The 15,032-nt window shown below is 39.0% G+C and overlaps 1 protein-coding gene across 6 annotated transcripts in view; it reads right to left on the reverse strand.

Moving 5' to 3' along the window:
* The window catches only part of LOC126999945 (carboxypeptidase D-like), a 43,963-nt gene that overhangs the window by 27,983 nt on the left and 948 nt on the right, over positions 1-15,032 (reverse strand). For 3 of the 6 annotated variants that reach the window (XM_050863123.1, XM_050863121.1, XM_050863124.1), the window contains exons 2-8: positions 9,864-10,093; positions 8,785-8,954; positions 8,283-8,444; positions 7,942-8,092; positions 7,395-7,477; positions 6,361-6,531; positions 2,601-2,838 (exon numbers count right to left, since the gene is read on the reverse strand). In XM_050863123.1, coding sequence (XP_050719080.1) covers positions 2,601-2,838; positions 6,361-6,531; positions 7,395-7,477; positions 7,942-8,092; positions 8,283-8,444; positions 8,785-8,954; positions 9,864-10,093 — 1,205 coding nt within the window. Of the gene's footprint in view, positions 1-2,600; positions 2,839-6,360; positions 6,532-7,394; positions 7,478-7,941; positions 8,093-8,282; positions 8,445-8,784; positions 8,955-9,863; positions 10,094-13,924; positions 14,994-15,032 lie in introns of those variants that run through there. The other 3 variants (XM_050863125.1, XM_050863122.1, XM_050863126.1) reach the window with 3 other exon arrangements.

Consider the following 15,032-nt stretch of genomic DNA (forward strand, 5'->3'; position numbering starts at 1 on the left):
ATATAGTTAAGGGAGGAGGGCGAGGTGGCTAGCAGACACTATTGTAATTATTGAGGTGGTTGGTTCAAAAACTATTCTCGGTCGGTCCCCGTGGATTTCTGACTCTCTGACCTTGTCCATTATATCGAGGGTTTACTGTATATATATATATATATATATATATATATATATATATATATATATATATATATATATATATATATATATATATATATATATATATATATATATATATATATATATATATATATATATATATATATATATATATATATATATATATATATATATATATACAGTAACCCCTCGATATAAGACTAATTGGAGGGGGAACTTTGTCCGTTAATGCCGAAAGTCTGTTATAAGCGGTGAAAATTAGAAAAAATGTAAAATAATACCAACGAACCTAATAAACGTAGGTATATATAGGGTATATAGGTATATAGGGAAATTATAAGATAAGCATTGAGAAGGCAAAGAGTACCAGAAAGATTGGTTGAATTGGTGATGGGACTATATGAAGGTACAAAATCAAGAATAAAAACAGTGGTGGGAACATCAGATGAGTTCGAAATTGGAGTGGGGTTCACCAGGGATTTGCCCTTAGCCTGCTCCTGTTTATAACAGTAATGGAGGAGGCAACAAAGGAAGAAAGAGGAGAGGCACCATGGGAGCTGCTGTGCAGGTGACTTGGTAGTAAATGCAGAGACAGAAGTGAAAGAAAAGTTTAAAAAATGGAAGGAAGGAATGGAGGAGAGGTTTGAAAATTAATATGGAAAAAACAAAGTACATGGTGACTGGAAAAGAAGCAAGAGAAAAGATTAAATCAGGAAAATATCCATGTGGATGCTGTGGGAAGGGAGTGGGTGTAAATTCTGTCTTGTGCACATGTTGCAGGCAGTGGTACCACCTTAGATGCTCAGGCCTCAGAAATGTAAGAGGAGTGCAGAATTTTATATGTCCAGCTCGCGTAAGGAGACAGCAAGGACAAGAAACTGGGAGGGATGAACTAAGGTGAATGGAGGAAAGCTGGATGAGGTAGAAAATTTATGTTATTTGGGAGATGTTCTGGACTGTGAGGCAGGAGTGGAGAGGATAGTGAGAGCGAGAGTGGCGGCAGCATGGTTAAAGTGGAGGGAGGTGGCTAGTCTGCTCGTGAATCGTAGCATCCCTCTAAAGAGCAGAGCAGGGGTGTACCAAGCATGTATTAGATCAGTGATGTTGTATGGAGCAGAAGCATGGGCTCTAACTAGAAAATTGATGGAGGTACTGAGAGCAAGTGATCGCAGAATGCTGAGGTATATGGCGGGGATCAGGTGGCAAGATAGGGTGTCTAGTGCAGATGTAGCTAACAGATGTGGAGTAGAGGACCTGAAAACAGTGCTCAGAAGGGAAAGACTCCAATGGTTTGGACATGTACAGAGAGCAGGTGAGGATACAGTGCTGGGAGCTGTGGAGAGATTAGAGGTAGAAGGAAGACCAGTTGGTAGACCTAGGAAAATGTGGAGGTGTATACAAGAAGACTTGGCACTGATGGGATTGGATGAGCATCGGGCAGAAGACAGAGTAGAACGGAGGAGAGCCATAAAGCATCCAACCGCTCAGGAAGAGTGAAAACGGACGTTAAACAAAATGATGATATAGCTTTTTTTTTATTGTGTATGTTGTGTGCACATTGTCTGTATGGCTGCATAGCTCACTTGGCAATGGACTACGAGATACTGAGGCTGCCACGTTGGCAGTGGGGCCCTGCGGGGGGGCCGTACTGTTACAGGTATGGATAAAATTTTGCAAGTGCGCCAATATCGCGCTGGCAGACGAAACTTTTTTTTTTGGGGGGGGGGGGGTAGTTTTCGGTGTTATGAAATAATCCGATAACTGTTTCTGTCAAAAATCATTAAATGATTGACTCTTCAATGCCTGTTGTACACCTGTCACTGCCCGCCGCTGCAGCCGCAAAATAACTCGGAGAGAGATGTTCAACTTGCTTACAGTTTCTACATTTCACTCACCGCTCACTAAGATCACAAGTGGACAAACTAGAACAAAACCAGGCAAATTAATGTTTTTTCCTACAGTGTATTCCCCCAGTGCGCATGTGAGGTGGACAGCAGAGCGATTTATTTCTTCGAGGAGGTATTTCTCACAACACCAGCCGCCAGGTCACGCCCCTCGCAGCGTATTTCCACACCTAACAGTGAGTGCCAAATAAATCTAAACTAACCAAACATAACAAACATAACCTTCCTAACTGGGGGGCCTAACCCACCTCGACCCCTTAAGCTGTGTCAGTATCGACACTCACAAACACTTGGCTATTTTCATCAGGTGGGCTGAAAAAGACTACAGTAACCAAAGGATGGGGCACCAGATAAAGGGAGGAGGGCGAGGTGACTAACAGACGCTTTTGTAGTTACCGAAAGCGGGTGGTTCAAAAACTATTCTCGGTCAGTCCCTGTGGATTTTTGACCGTCTGACCTTGTCAGTTATATCCGAAATCCATTATATTGAGGGTTTACTTAAATAAATAAATAAATAAATAAAATAAAATAAAAACATGAAAGCTAGAAAATTTTTTAAAAGTACATACTCTTGCTTACCTGAACTCTGGGGGAGTGAGAAACCCTTCCTCTTCAGGTCGACGTGGTGGTGGGGGTGTGGTGGTGGTGGTAGTGGTGGTGGTAGTGGTGGTGGTTGTGGTGTCCACTACAGTGATAGTGTCTGCTGCAACAGCACTGGTCACTTCTCCGAGGGATTCTGTTTCTTGTAGTGTTGTGGCTTCTGTAGCAGTGCTTGTAGTGACTGGCGGTGTTTCTGATATGAGTGACTTTGTAGTTTCTGTAAAAAATATTTAATATCATAATAAAATAAAATAAATCATATGTGATGCTCTCTTGCTCAAATCTATCCAGAATCATCAGGAACTTGATTTCATAACCATACATATAAAATCAACAAGCTCAAGATATATACACTGCAATGTGCACAACTCTTACATTAAAGCATACCAAAACAACTGAATTTGCTATGAAATTAATAACTTTTCCAGAGATGCCAAACACAATCAACAACATCAAACACACATGAAATAAGGAAATAAAAGTTTATGCCAAATCTGAGCAACATCAACACAGAGCAAAGCAGCAACCAGTAAGTTAAAAGTAAACAAATAAATAGAAATAAGCAAGCGTATGTTAAGTGCAGAGGATAACAGGGACAACAGAGACAGTGTATGATAAACCATTTTGTATAATTATCCTTGAAATTAAAGAAAATTAACTCCAAAAAAATACTGGTACAAGTACTAAACACCCAACTATCTAAATGTTTTATTGGTTATATCAGACCTCAAACCAACTATATATACTCTCTCTCTCTCTCTCTTAAACACAAATAAAAACACACAATAACTGGAAAAAAGTACAATTTACCCCAGAAAATATAACCACATAACTTCTACATTAATCAAACAAATTCCTAATACCAGTATTTCAGTAGTTCCAATGAATTAAGTCAGGCAATTCTTTCAGAGTATGAACTCATCATATAACTGTTAACAGAGCGACAACACAGTTATGCATGTTGTGGCCAATGTCACCCCTTCTGCATCTTCTTGTCTTATGCAAATGTTTTGTTCATCTCTGATTGCTGCTGCCAGTAAAGGGTTGTCTATAAGAGCTGCTGTGGGAACATTGTGGAGGAGTTGTGTGGGATGTCATTTTTGTTGTGTACAACTGATTCAGTGTCCCATTGGGCCTCCTCTCCTCACCTGTGAGGAGTTGTGTGACTAACATACTACTATTCAATTGTTGGCCCGTGGGCCAAATCCAGCTCTTAAGTTTGTTTTCATTGGTCTTTTGACAGAATCAGAATAAGTATAATAAATTAGAAATATTTACTTATGTATTTATGTACAAAATTTTACATAAACAGATTTTTTATCGTGACCAAATGTATTAAATAGAATCATTAGATGAATTAAGCACGTGATAAACTGTAATAATAAACTGAATGAAATGTAGGATAACATCCACACCACCATTGGTACCAACATAAACGAACTGAACGAATGTCCACTTCTGCCAGCGTACGCATTCATGGCTCATCACTTGGGCTGAGCCAGGGGTGGCACGGGGCACATGAATGCCATAAAAACAAATAGTCATTCCTCCCTTGCCAGTCAGCATCTTTGTCAGTTTTTTTTTTTATTTATTTTTATTTATTTATTTATTTATATTTTTTTTACATCTTAGCCTATAGCGCCTGTAGGCTTTCTTCATGGGCCTAGCTGGTGGTCGGCCCAGGCCCGTCATGGCGCAGGCAATTTTTTAATGGTGGCACCAGTTATGCTTGGCTCATGCTGCCCCCTGGAACTCATTCTTGATTCACTGGACGGTTTCTTCTAGAGTCCGGGTAGATGGGTGGTCTTCAGGACAGCATGTGGGTAGTCTTAGGCCACTTGGCGGTGACTAAAAAATCCCAGGTGGTAGCGTGGGGATTCGAATCAATGTTGTCCATGGCATGATGAATGCTGGCCCAGCACGCTAACTACTCAGCCACTCTCACTACTTATGCTGATCTTGTAAAATCAAAAAAGTGGCATTTTTCTCATTAAGGTAGGACATTGTAATAGTGGCTATATATATGTGGCTTGTTGTGTCCAACCTAATTGTAGTGTACTCAATTTTCAATATACCAAATACAGAATTTTGTGTCTTAAAGTTGCCGAATTCTTTTCTCACACACACACACACAAAAAAAAAAAAAAAAAAAAAAAAAAAAATTACATGCCTACGGGAGAAACGTAAAAGCAGGTATGGTAGATGATTACTTTGTTTCTGTGTATAAAAATGTTCAGAGAATATGTATAATATATGTATGGTCCTTCCATCATTTTCATTATCCAGCCCTACTCCTGAAGTAATAGAATAGCCCTGGAAATGGGTTAACTGAACGCAGGTGTGACATTGCCTTATTGCAACGCTCAGTCCTGTTAACCCTGAGGACTTTACTGGGCTTAATGAGCAAGAACTGTTGCAATACAAGAGGAGTGGATCCCTGAGGGAGGCTGTCGCACTTCTGGCTGTGGAGGAGGGTGGCGACGGTGGTGGCAGTGGTGCGAGCTCTCAGTAAGCCAACGTAATGTGATCTCCCAACTTTTTTATTCAATTGAGAGCAAATGAGACAAATGCAAACCATTTTATGGTGAAATTTCATTGCCTTTCCCTATCTGTAGCTATAGTTTTAGTTTACAACAGCTGAAATTGAGCAAAAAATGAAAGTTAACTTCCAAAAGATTCCAGTCTGTTTTCTATACTATATAGTAAATTAAATAAATAAATTAAACATTTATTTGGATTTTGGACCCCGCGTTATTTAAAAAAAAGCGTAAATCGAGTTACCTGTATATAGTAAAAGAGTATAGTATAAAGTATATACTATACTCTTTTACTATATACAGGTAACTCTCGATTTACGCGAGTTTGGTTTATGCGTTTTTTAAATAACGCGGGGTCCAAAATCCAAATAAATATTTAATTTACACGTTTTTTCACTTATACACAATATTTGATGGAGTGGTCACCAGATGTCTCACGCAACTGGACTCACACGGCACCGCGGCCACACAGCTGAGCTCAGTTCTTCCTGCGCACCACTTGAACAACAATACAGTACCCACACTGCCATGCTACTCAACAATAGGGGTGGGCAGGTACCGGTACCAGTACTGGTACTAACGGTACCAGCTATATGGTATGGTACTGGTACCAGACTGCTTGGTACCGGTACCAATACTAGCCAGTCATTCATGGTGTCCCTCATTTCTTCCTCACACGAGTGAGGCTGAGACTGAGTGGATATCTCGGTGATGTGGATATTCTCTCTCTCTCTCTCTCTCTCTCCTGAATGAAGTGAATATTTATTTTTCGATAGAAACCTACCTCTTGTTTGATTTACATTGTTTTTGATTTACGCGACCTCTTCAAGGACACAATACTCGCGTAAATCGAGTCACCTGTACTATACTTACTATATATAAACTATATTTTTACTAAACAAAGTTTGCTTTCAAACTAGCAATTTCATAACTAGCAATGTTTTTTCACTCAATACTGCTAGACATAGGGCCCCACTGTAAAGTTCTGTATAACAATAATTAATGTTTTAGTTCTTTTTATCAAACTCTTGACATGAATCCTTATATTTAATAAATTTATTTACTTCTGAAAGGTAGACAGTGATAAATTTCAATGAAGCAAGAACAATATAATATTGCAGTGCTGATGATGAAGCTTGAAGTTTCACCCACCATTGAACAAATCAGACAACAGCACACACTAAAACACCGTACACACTCACTTGAAGAATTAACCCTCAAAAGGCTTACACTTGATGAAGAGTCACTTAACCAAGATGTATTTTTGAGAGTGGCTAGCAATGAGGGATCAGGACTAGCCATCAGAGTTGACAGCGGACCACTCACGGAACGAGACTTCCTATTTAAGGCACCTGTTGGCTGTTCAGCATTCCCTGGTAATGATGGGGAGTGTCATACTGGATCCCAAGTGCATCTTTTTTAAAAGAGGGTTAGACACTTTTCTTGTCCTTTCTTAATCATCTGGATCATGATCCCATCAGAGATGTCAGATGGGAAGAAAAGTTGTTTTTTCAACAATATGCTGATTACTTAGATGTACCACTACTACTTGTTTCTAGGAAGTAAAGCTTGCCTTCCAATAATGTAATTGCCTGATGATTTGATAATGTTACTGTGGTAGTAGTTTCAAGACAAAACTGATTACTGTCTTTCTATTCAATAATTCATGTCATCTTGAGGATTTCTTTATGTACATGCTCATAATGCCAGTAGACTATCTTGATGGGGCCTGGTTGTCAGTTCTAAGCTGTTAGTGGCCCAGGTAGGTATATATTTATAGAGCACATTAAGGAGAGAAAATAAATAAATGAATAAATAAATAAATATATATATAAATAGACAGATAAATAGATATATACCTACTGACAATTTTTCATATGGAATGCAATGTGCTTAATACAAATTCTGTATTAAATAAATGCAAAAAATTATATTTTAACTTCTAGTTAAGAAATTGAACATTTTGACTTTAAATCTATTTTGTTAGAAAATCAAAGACTGAAGTAAAACCATTGATAATTACGATAAAAAGACAGCATGGTATCAATACAAACATACCGTACAAGAAATATAAAAATCTTGCACTGAGCCAGTATGGTAAAATCATTAAGTCATTCAGATAACACTGTCACAAGGGCTTTACTCTCAACTTTCATAATATTAACAGAAAAAAAATATTGAACCCAATTACTGAAGGAAAATCATACTCAATGATTACATAAAAGTTTAAACTCACCTGAGACCGTTCGTTTCATCTTGAGGTCAACACGAGACACAACACCTTTGGCAACACTGATCCTCTGCTTCACTGTCTCATAACTGAAAAAAATATAATAATGTTGGAAATTTATCAATGTACTATTAATATCACTTGTATCTTACCTTGCCATATCTATCTATAAATCCTTCTCCTGAAGCTTCCTATATGCTACCTTTCTATTCTCTTACCACTCTCCTTTCCATGAAAGTCTCATTAAGCTTAATTTCAGTTACTGCTAAATTGACATTGCAATGAAAGCCTTGTAACATTCCACACAACTTTTGCAGTGCTCAACATTTTCAATTTTGCCTGTTCTGCCTTGTTTCAAGACTGGAAAAAGAATATGTGTGGAAGTTTACTTAAGTAAGTGTCCATAAGGGTGCTGACAACTCTTTACTTTGATTTTATATTATAATTACATTGTTTTTCTATTTTCTTTGTTGTTATTTTCTATGAGTATAAGGACAAATCATGAAAAAAATTGTTGCTTTCCTGGCTACCTGCATATGACAGTAACACTTACCCATAGCCTTTAGCTACAAGGGTGTAGTTCCCAGGCATGAGTAGCCTCCAATACTCTCCTCTGTCTGAGGTTGTAACGTTATAGTTCAGCTCCTCGACACTGACATAAATGCCCTTCAGCCCTTCACCTGTGGCAGCATCTTCAACAATACCTAAAAGGAAAAATCTTGGTGAAAACTTTCTCAACAATGCTTCAATAATGAAAGTGTGGATGACAGGTTATCACAATTTATGTGAAAGGTTCTGAAGTAATAATAATCAAACCAACTAAATTAGAGTCACACTACAAAGACAACTTACTAAACTTTCTGGAAGGCAAAAACAACTAAAACCACCACATACCTTTAGCTCCCATGTGTACCTGCTCCATGTAAGCCATGAGTGACTCCTTGTTATTGTCCCATTCCTCTGGGATGGTGGAAGCCCTGGGGTACTTGCAGCATGATAACTCAAAAGTTACCTCAGAACAAGACCCAAACACATAGTTGAAGTCCTGCATACCTCCTGTAAGATGAGGACCAAAAATATTTGTCTCTAATAAAGAAGTAGATCTGGACTGATTCTTTGTTTTCTGACCTTCAGTTGTTTTAATATTTACCACCTGCTTTGGTAGTCACTAATCATGGTAAAATATCTAGTTTTACTTTTGACAATTATCCTTAATTCACTAATCATGTGTGATTGCATGGTTTGTTTTGGACATTTTGAGGTCCCCTTCTGGTAATCCAGAAAAACAGCTAATTCAGAGAATCCATTACCCCTTGCATTCAGGATTAAAGGACTTTTCCTATATCTTCAAATAAATGCAATGTAAATTTGGACACAATTTAATACAATGTCTTACCATCAACATCATACCAGTAAGCCCCATTAGTAACTCCCCCTGTGAAGTTACCATCATTACACACAGTCCCTGTGTGCATGGTGCGATGCTTGGAAGCATAAACAGTTGCTAAGTAATGGAAAAGTTCATCATCAGGAGATTTGCTTTCGACACAACAGTCTGCATGAAAACTGGAAAGAAAATATAGCTTTCAGAATTAATTTAACAACTACTAAATAGAAGCTTGACAAAACAAATTAAACCTATGTTAGTTATTATTCAATTAGTTGGCCTAACAACAAACTTTTGCCAAAAGATAGTACTGACTAAATCATGCATGAGTTATATAGTGCAAAACCGCCATGTGACGCAGGATGTTGCAAGTATATTCTGGATCACAACTCCCAAAGTACATAAACTTAATCATAGGTGAAATACTCCTTTGAACTATGTCTTCATCTAATAAGGAGTACCTGCTTGATGTACAGCTTCAATAGGGAAATTCCAACAAAACCTTTAATTTTACAGTGAGAAGAAGCAGAGCAAGGGCTACTAGTAAATGATTGAAAAACTGTACAGTGGTGTTCCTTTACTACATAAGAAAGACCTCTCACAAGGCTCTCACACCACTCACAATAGGCATAAAACACATTGATGAAGCCGTTAAAGATAAGCTCCATTAATTATAATATGGTAAAGTTCCTGACATTCCACTTCAAAAGCTTAAGAATGCATACACAGCTGGCAAAGTTACAATGACCTTTTGGCTTCATTGTTGTATTGGATCAAGAGAAAACAAAACTATGATCAAACTGAATCTGAATGTAAATGTGAATAAGGCACCCCAGAAACTTACATGTAATATATTAAATAGGAGTAGGACAAGATAATAACTGATAACTTAAATAAGACCCTCTATTAAAGTACTCATCTCCAATATGCTTTTAATAGATCACATGCAGCTTTACATAGCAATAGCACTGTATCAAACACAACGCATATAAATATGTAAGCAATGTTAAGTTAGAAAAGTTCAAAGACTTCAATAAAGATGACTCCTATAAGTGTACTATTCTTTTGTCAATGGATCTTCTACTTACCTGGTGTCATCAAAAGGGTAGCTGGCAACTACAGAGCCTCCATGAAGGTTACCAGAGAGAACAAATGGGTTGTTAATGATCCACGCCATGACTGCCAATGTCTCAGGCTCACGATTAGAGTAAAGGTATTCTTCACTCAAATCTCTCCACTGTGATGGAAAGTTTCTGTTGAGGTCAACATCATGTGCATTCTCTCTACCTGACTGAACAGTCCCATCACAGGTGCCCTCCTGTTGATGACATTTTAAAAAATTAGCAGGTGAATACTTAAAAATAAACAATTTTTTCTTTACCTATTTATGATTACCTGTTTACATTTTGCAAGATTGAGGCAAATTTGTTCTATTGCCTCAGTTAATGTCTTACCCTTGCTGAACATATACTTTTAACATGATTTTAATTGTTAATAAAAATAATTATATAGCTCCTAAGATTGTCGTTTTATTTTACACCTCTAAAACCTCTTTTGATAATTTCTTACTGTCTTCTTTATGTTAACTTCCCAGTTACAAAAAACACTTGACCCTCGATTTACCGAATAAAATCTGGACATATGTCAGACATATGCCCAGTCAGGCAGTTACTGGACATATGCCTACCCAAGTCTGGGTATTGAAACAAAAGTCTGGCCATACAAGAGCTGTGATGAGCCGTAGGTTTTGGCTGACGCAGGGCATTATGAGCTACTCCACCTCCCAGGGCTGTGTGGGTTCCCATCACAGAGTTACAGGTTAGAGCACAGGATTTCCATCCTGCTGCATTGTGATGAGTGGTGTCAGTAGCCCACTGTGGTGGCAGTGAATGTGCCCAGTTCTTCCCAAACCGACAACTTTACACACCTCACTCCCATCTGGTTTCCTGACCCCACCATTCTATAATAAGAAAAACTGTGACCACCATCTTCTTCATGAAAAAATTCTGCATCACAACAGCATAAATCTGTAGCAATAATGTAAAAACAAATACAGTGGTACCTCGTGATTCGAACTTAATTGGTTCATTTGGGCTGTTTGAATTGAGGGTAATACTTTATAAGAAATCCGCCTCCCTCTTCGCCACTCCAGCGCCCCCTACCCCCTAAGACAAGCCTAGGGAACTGTGGGGAACCAGGGTTTGGGGGGGAAGCCAAAATCACAAAAAAATGGGCTTCCAAAATTTCCCTAGAAAAATCCCTAAATGAAGGAAAATTCCCTAGTCTCGAAAGTAAGGAAAGTACTAACTTTATAACCTAACAGCCCCCCTTGCCCCCCTGCTAACCAAGGGGGGCTGCGCCCCCTCTGGATCCCCAAACATGTATGATGCGCCGGAAGTTTTTTTTTTTTTTTTGGTGGGGAGCATATTTAAACTACTCCAACCGAACTTTACGATCTGCTAACGACCTTTGCCCCCCTGGACCCCCCCCCATGTAGGGAATTTTCCTAAATTTAGGGATTTTTCTAGGGAAATTTTGGAAGCGGGGGAGGGGGTCCAGGGGGGCGCAGCCCCCCTTGGTTAGGAGGGGGGCGAAGCAACCTTGTTAGCAGGTCGTAAAGTTCGGTTGGAGTAGTTTAGATTAATCAGTAAAAAAAAAATTATCAGGGGGCGAGGGGAGCTGTTAGGTTATAAAGTTGGGACTTTCCTTACTTTTGAGACTAGGGAATTTTCCTTCATTTAGAGATTTTTCTAGGGAAATTTTGGAAGCCCATTTTTCAGTGATTTTGGCTTCCCCCCCCCAAACCCCGGTTCCCTCCCCACAGTTCCCCAGGCTTGTCTTGGGGGGTACGGGGGGCTGGAGTGGCGAAGGGGGAGGCGGACTTCTTATAAAGTATTACCGAATTGAGAATGTTCGAATTAGGAAGCAATTTATCCCATTGAAATTAATGTAGAAAAAATTAGTCCGTTCCAGGCCCCAAAATCCTCGTATTTTTCTTACATTTTTATGAGTTTATGTTGTGCCCTGTGGCCAGATCGCTCAAATACATACATTTAAAAAACTTAATATTTGCTGTGACCTACCAGAATTGGTCTGTCTTATAGACTCGACGGCACTGCTTTGAGATGTAAACAAACATGGCAGAGACATCAACATTCAGAGGGGTAACGGGTATAAAGTTCATGCATCATATTTCTTTATTATCATTCTTCATCATAAGTCTAGTTGTTGTAATATTTTAGTATATTTTTAAAACTTAAGGAAGTGTGAAATTTCAAATTTGAATGTGCTTCAGTGTTTGTTGAACTCCTATGTAAAGTAAGAATGTAAAAAGATAAGTGCAAAATGGAAAAACAGGCACTTGTAAATATAGAATAATAACCAATCTTTTCAATATCTCTTCAGTATTATTCATAAATTGTTTGTGTTTATCAATTAAACAAAGTTAAACAGTTTTATGTGTCTTACCTCAATGATCCCTGTCTACTAAGGAAATATAGCGTGTCTTGCGCGTGTTGTCAGGTTTAATGTACAGTCATCCACTAGTTTGTTTAGGTACAGGCATTAACCCGTGGGCTTCGGCTATGTGAAAGCCAAGAAGTGGCCGAGAAACAGCAAAATTACACTGCATTATGAGACAAAGAAAAGAGCATGGAACGTACATCAGAGTACTCCTCTCATAACAACAAAGCTGTTAAAAATATTTCTTTTACTCAAACTCCATTCTTTTTGAGTGATGTTTGTTACAAAATAAACAGTCTTGTGATGCATGGCATCTAGCCTAAAGTCCCTTGTTGTCTACTTTAGATAATTTGACAAGTGATTACTGTGTGGATAGCTAATTCAATCTGCCATGACCTTACAGCACCACCTATGACAAAAAAGCCCATCTCAAGATCACTCACCCACCACAATGACCCAGGGCATGTATGGTGGGTTGCTCTATGCCACCACCGCCTACAATTAGCTTGAATTATGGGTTTTATGGTGAGCCCCTTTTAGGGTTCACCGTACCACAGCCACGACTCGTGAAAGCCCAGAAAAGGGTCTGCCGACATTCTCGGGTTGTCACTTAATTTTCTTCCTGACCGGTGTCATTTTACGTGAAGTAGCGGTAAGTACTACTGTTATACACATTTTTATCCCGCACAATTGGGCTATTTTTCAAGAGAGTGTACGGGAAAAAATGGCAGTCGCGGGTTGGCGGTTTTTGAGGCTGGAGTCCACGGTATCACATTCACTGACCTGGCTACACTGGTGGCTTCGTCTGCAGCCGTTTGTTTGTGTTCGAACTGCGACGCACATTCAAACTGGATGACAAAATTTGTTTGATAAATGTGTTCGAATTGAAAGGCGTTCGAATCACGAGGTACTGCTGTATACAAAACTCTGAGTTAAATAAAGTACCAGTACAGTAGCGCATGAATATTCTCTTGCACTAATTTCCCTTCAACTCCTTAGTACACAGCTATTTTTCATAATATTATTTAATTTTAAGCACGAATCCTGAATTTACATGCTTTTTCTGATTCTGTTGATATAGGTCATGTCCTGCCAAAAATATCAAAGATGGTCAAAATTCCCTTCAAACATAAGCTTTGCCATGATGGTGTTCATTTGCCTCTGCATTTGTTTGTGCAGGTCTGAGTAAACAAATGTAAAGAGGAATGAAAGCAATCACAGCACAGCTTATATTGAGGCAATTTTGACCCCCTATATATTTTTACATCGGATCATAACCTACACCAACAAAATCAGAAAAAAAAACATGCAGATTCAAGCTCCATATTTAAGTGTGATGCGCTGAAAAATAGCTGAGTAGTAAGGAGTTGAAGGGGAATATGTTAAAAAATAAATAAAAAATGTTTATGCACTATATACTTTATTTAACCCCTTCACTCCGGCGACGCCGACGTTGGCGTCCGACGGGGTCACCATATGGAAAGGGTTTTAGTCCTCTTTTAATCTGAAAAGGAAATGGAAGAGGATTAATCCTCTTCCATTTCCTCTTGACCCTTTCCATACTGTGACACCAACGTCTGCGTCACGGATGGAAAGGGTTAACTCTAATTTTCGTATATTTGTCTTAACATTGTTGTTACAAATTTATGCTAATGTGATGCAGAATTTTCTCATTTTTCTAAATAATGAATGGTGGGATCAGGAAACCAGGTGGGAGTGAGGTGCGTAAGTTGTCGTTTTTAACCCTTTCCATACGTGACACAGACGTCGGCGTCACAGTATAGAAAGGGTCAAGAGCAAATGGAAGAGGATTAATCCTTTTCTAAATCTTTCAATCCTCCTCTAAATTCCTTTTAATCCTCTTCCACTTCCTCTTAAAGAGATTTAGAAGAGAATTAAGAGGTTTAGAAGAGGACTAATGATGATGACATCGGACGCCCTTCGAACTCTGACGTTAACGAACTGGCCACATTCACAATCACTGGCCCAGCTCTAGAGGCGACACTTGCAGGGCCTTGGCGTGCATTTGAGTATATAACTGTGGTTCCCATATGCATTTTATGGCTGTTTTTACACTTGTTTTGATTTCTACATTCTTTCCTATGGTTTTCTGGGATATGCAAAGATTACTGGAAGACATATGACAGCAGAAGAGCAGTTGGTTAAGTAGGAAATAAGTATGGACGAGTGCATGAACTGAAGCTTTTCCAACATGACTTCTACCAAACCTAGATAATAAAATGATTGTACAATGAAGTTGTTTGGCTACACCCAGCTAGACCTACTGGACACCCATACTAATTGCTCTCAGTGATGGGCTCTTTCCCACTCACCCCACTAGGGGTGAGTGGGAAAGAGTTTGCTTACCAAGTGATTACTTAAGAGGCAAGGGAGCTAGTGCTCATTAGGGGATGCTTCTTCTCTTAGGATGTCAACATGCCGGTCATAGGTATTCTTAAACGTGTTTACGCTGCAGTAAATTCTGAGGTAAAACAGAGTAGGCTGATCTGTTCCTGTACTCATATCTTGCCAATAGTAAGTGCTGGCTGGTCCACTTATTTGTCCTTAAACAAAAGGACCAATTGCCATACAATAAGCCACACGTTTGCCACTGTGAGTAGTAACACCTACAAATGAATTCACAGAGGGAGGGACTAGAGGCAGTCAACTGAGGGCAAGCATGCATGACATTGCCTCAGTGACAAGAAGTAACAGCGTGAGGGTGTGGCAAGGCGCCTTGCTGATGCGAGTCATTTCTAGTAAAACATAAAAAGATAAATTAAAAATAGCGATAC

The sequence above is a fragment of the Eriocheir sinensis genome, chromosome 17 (genome assembly GCF_024679095.1).
Source record: "Eriocheir sinensis breed Jianghai 21 chromosome 17, ASM2467909v1, whole genome shotgun sequence".
NCBI lineage: Eukaryota > Metazoa > Arthropoda > Malacostraca > Decapoda > Varunidae > Eriocheir > Eriocheir sinensis.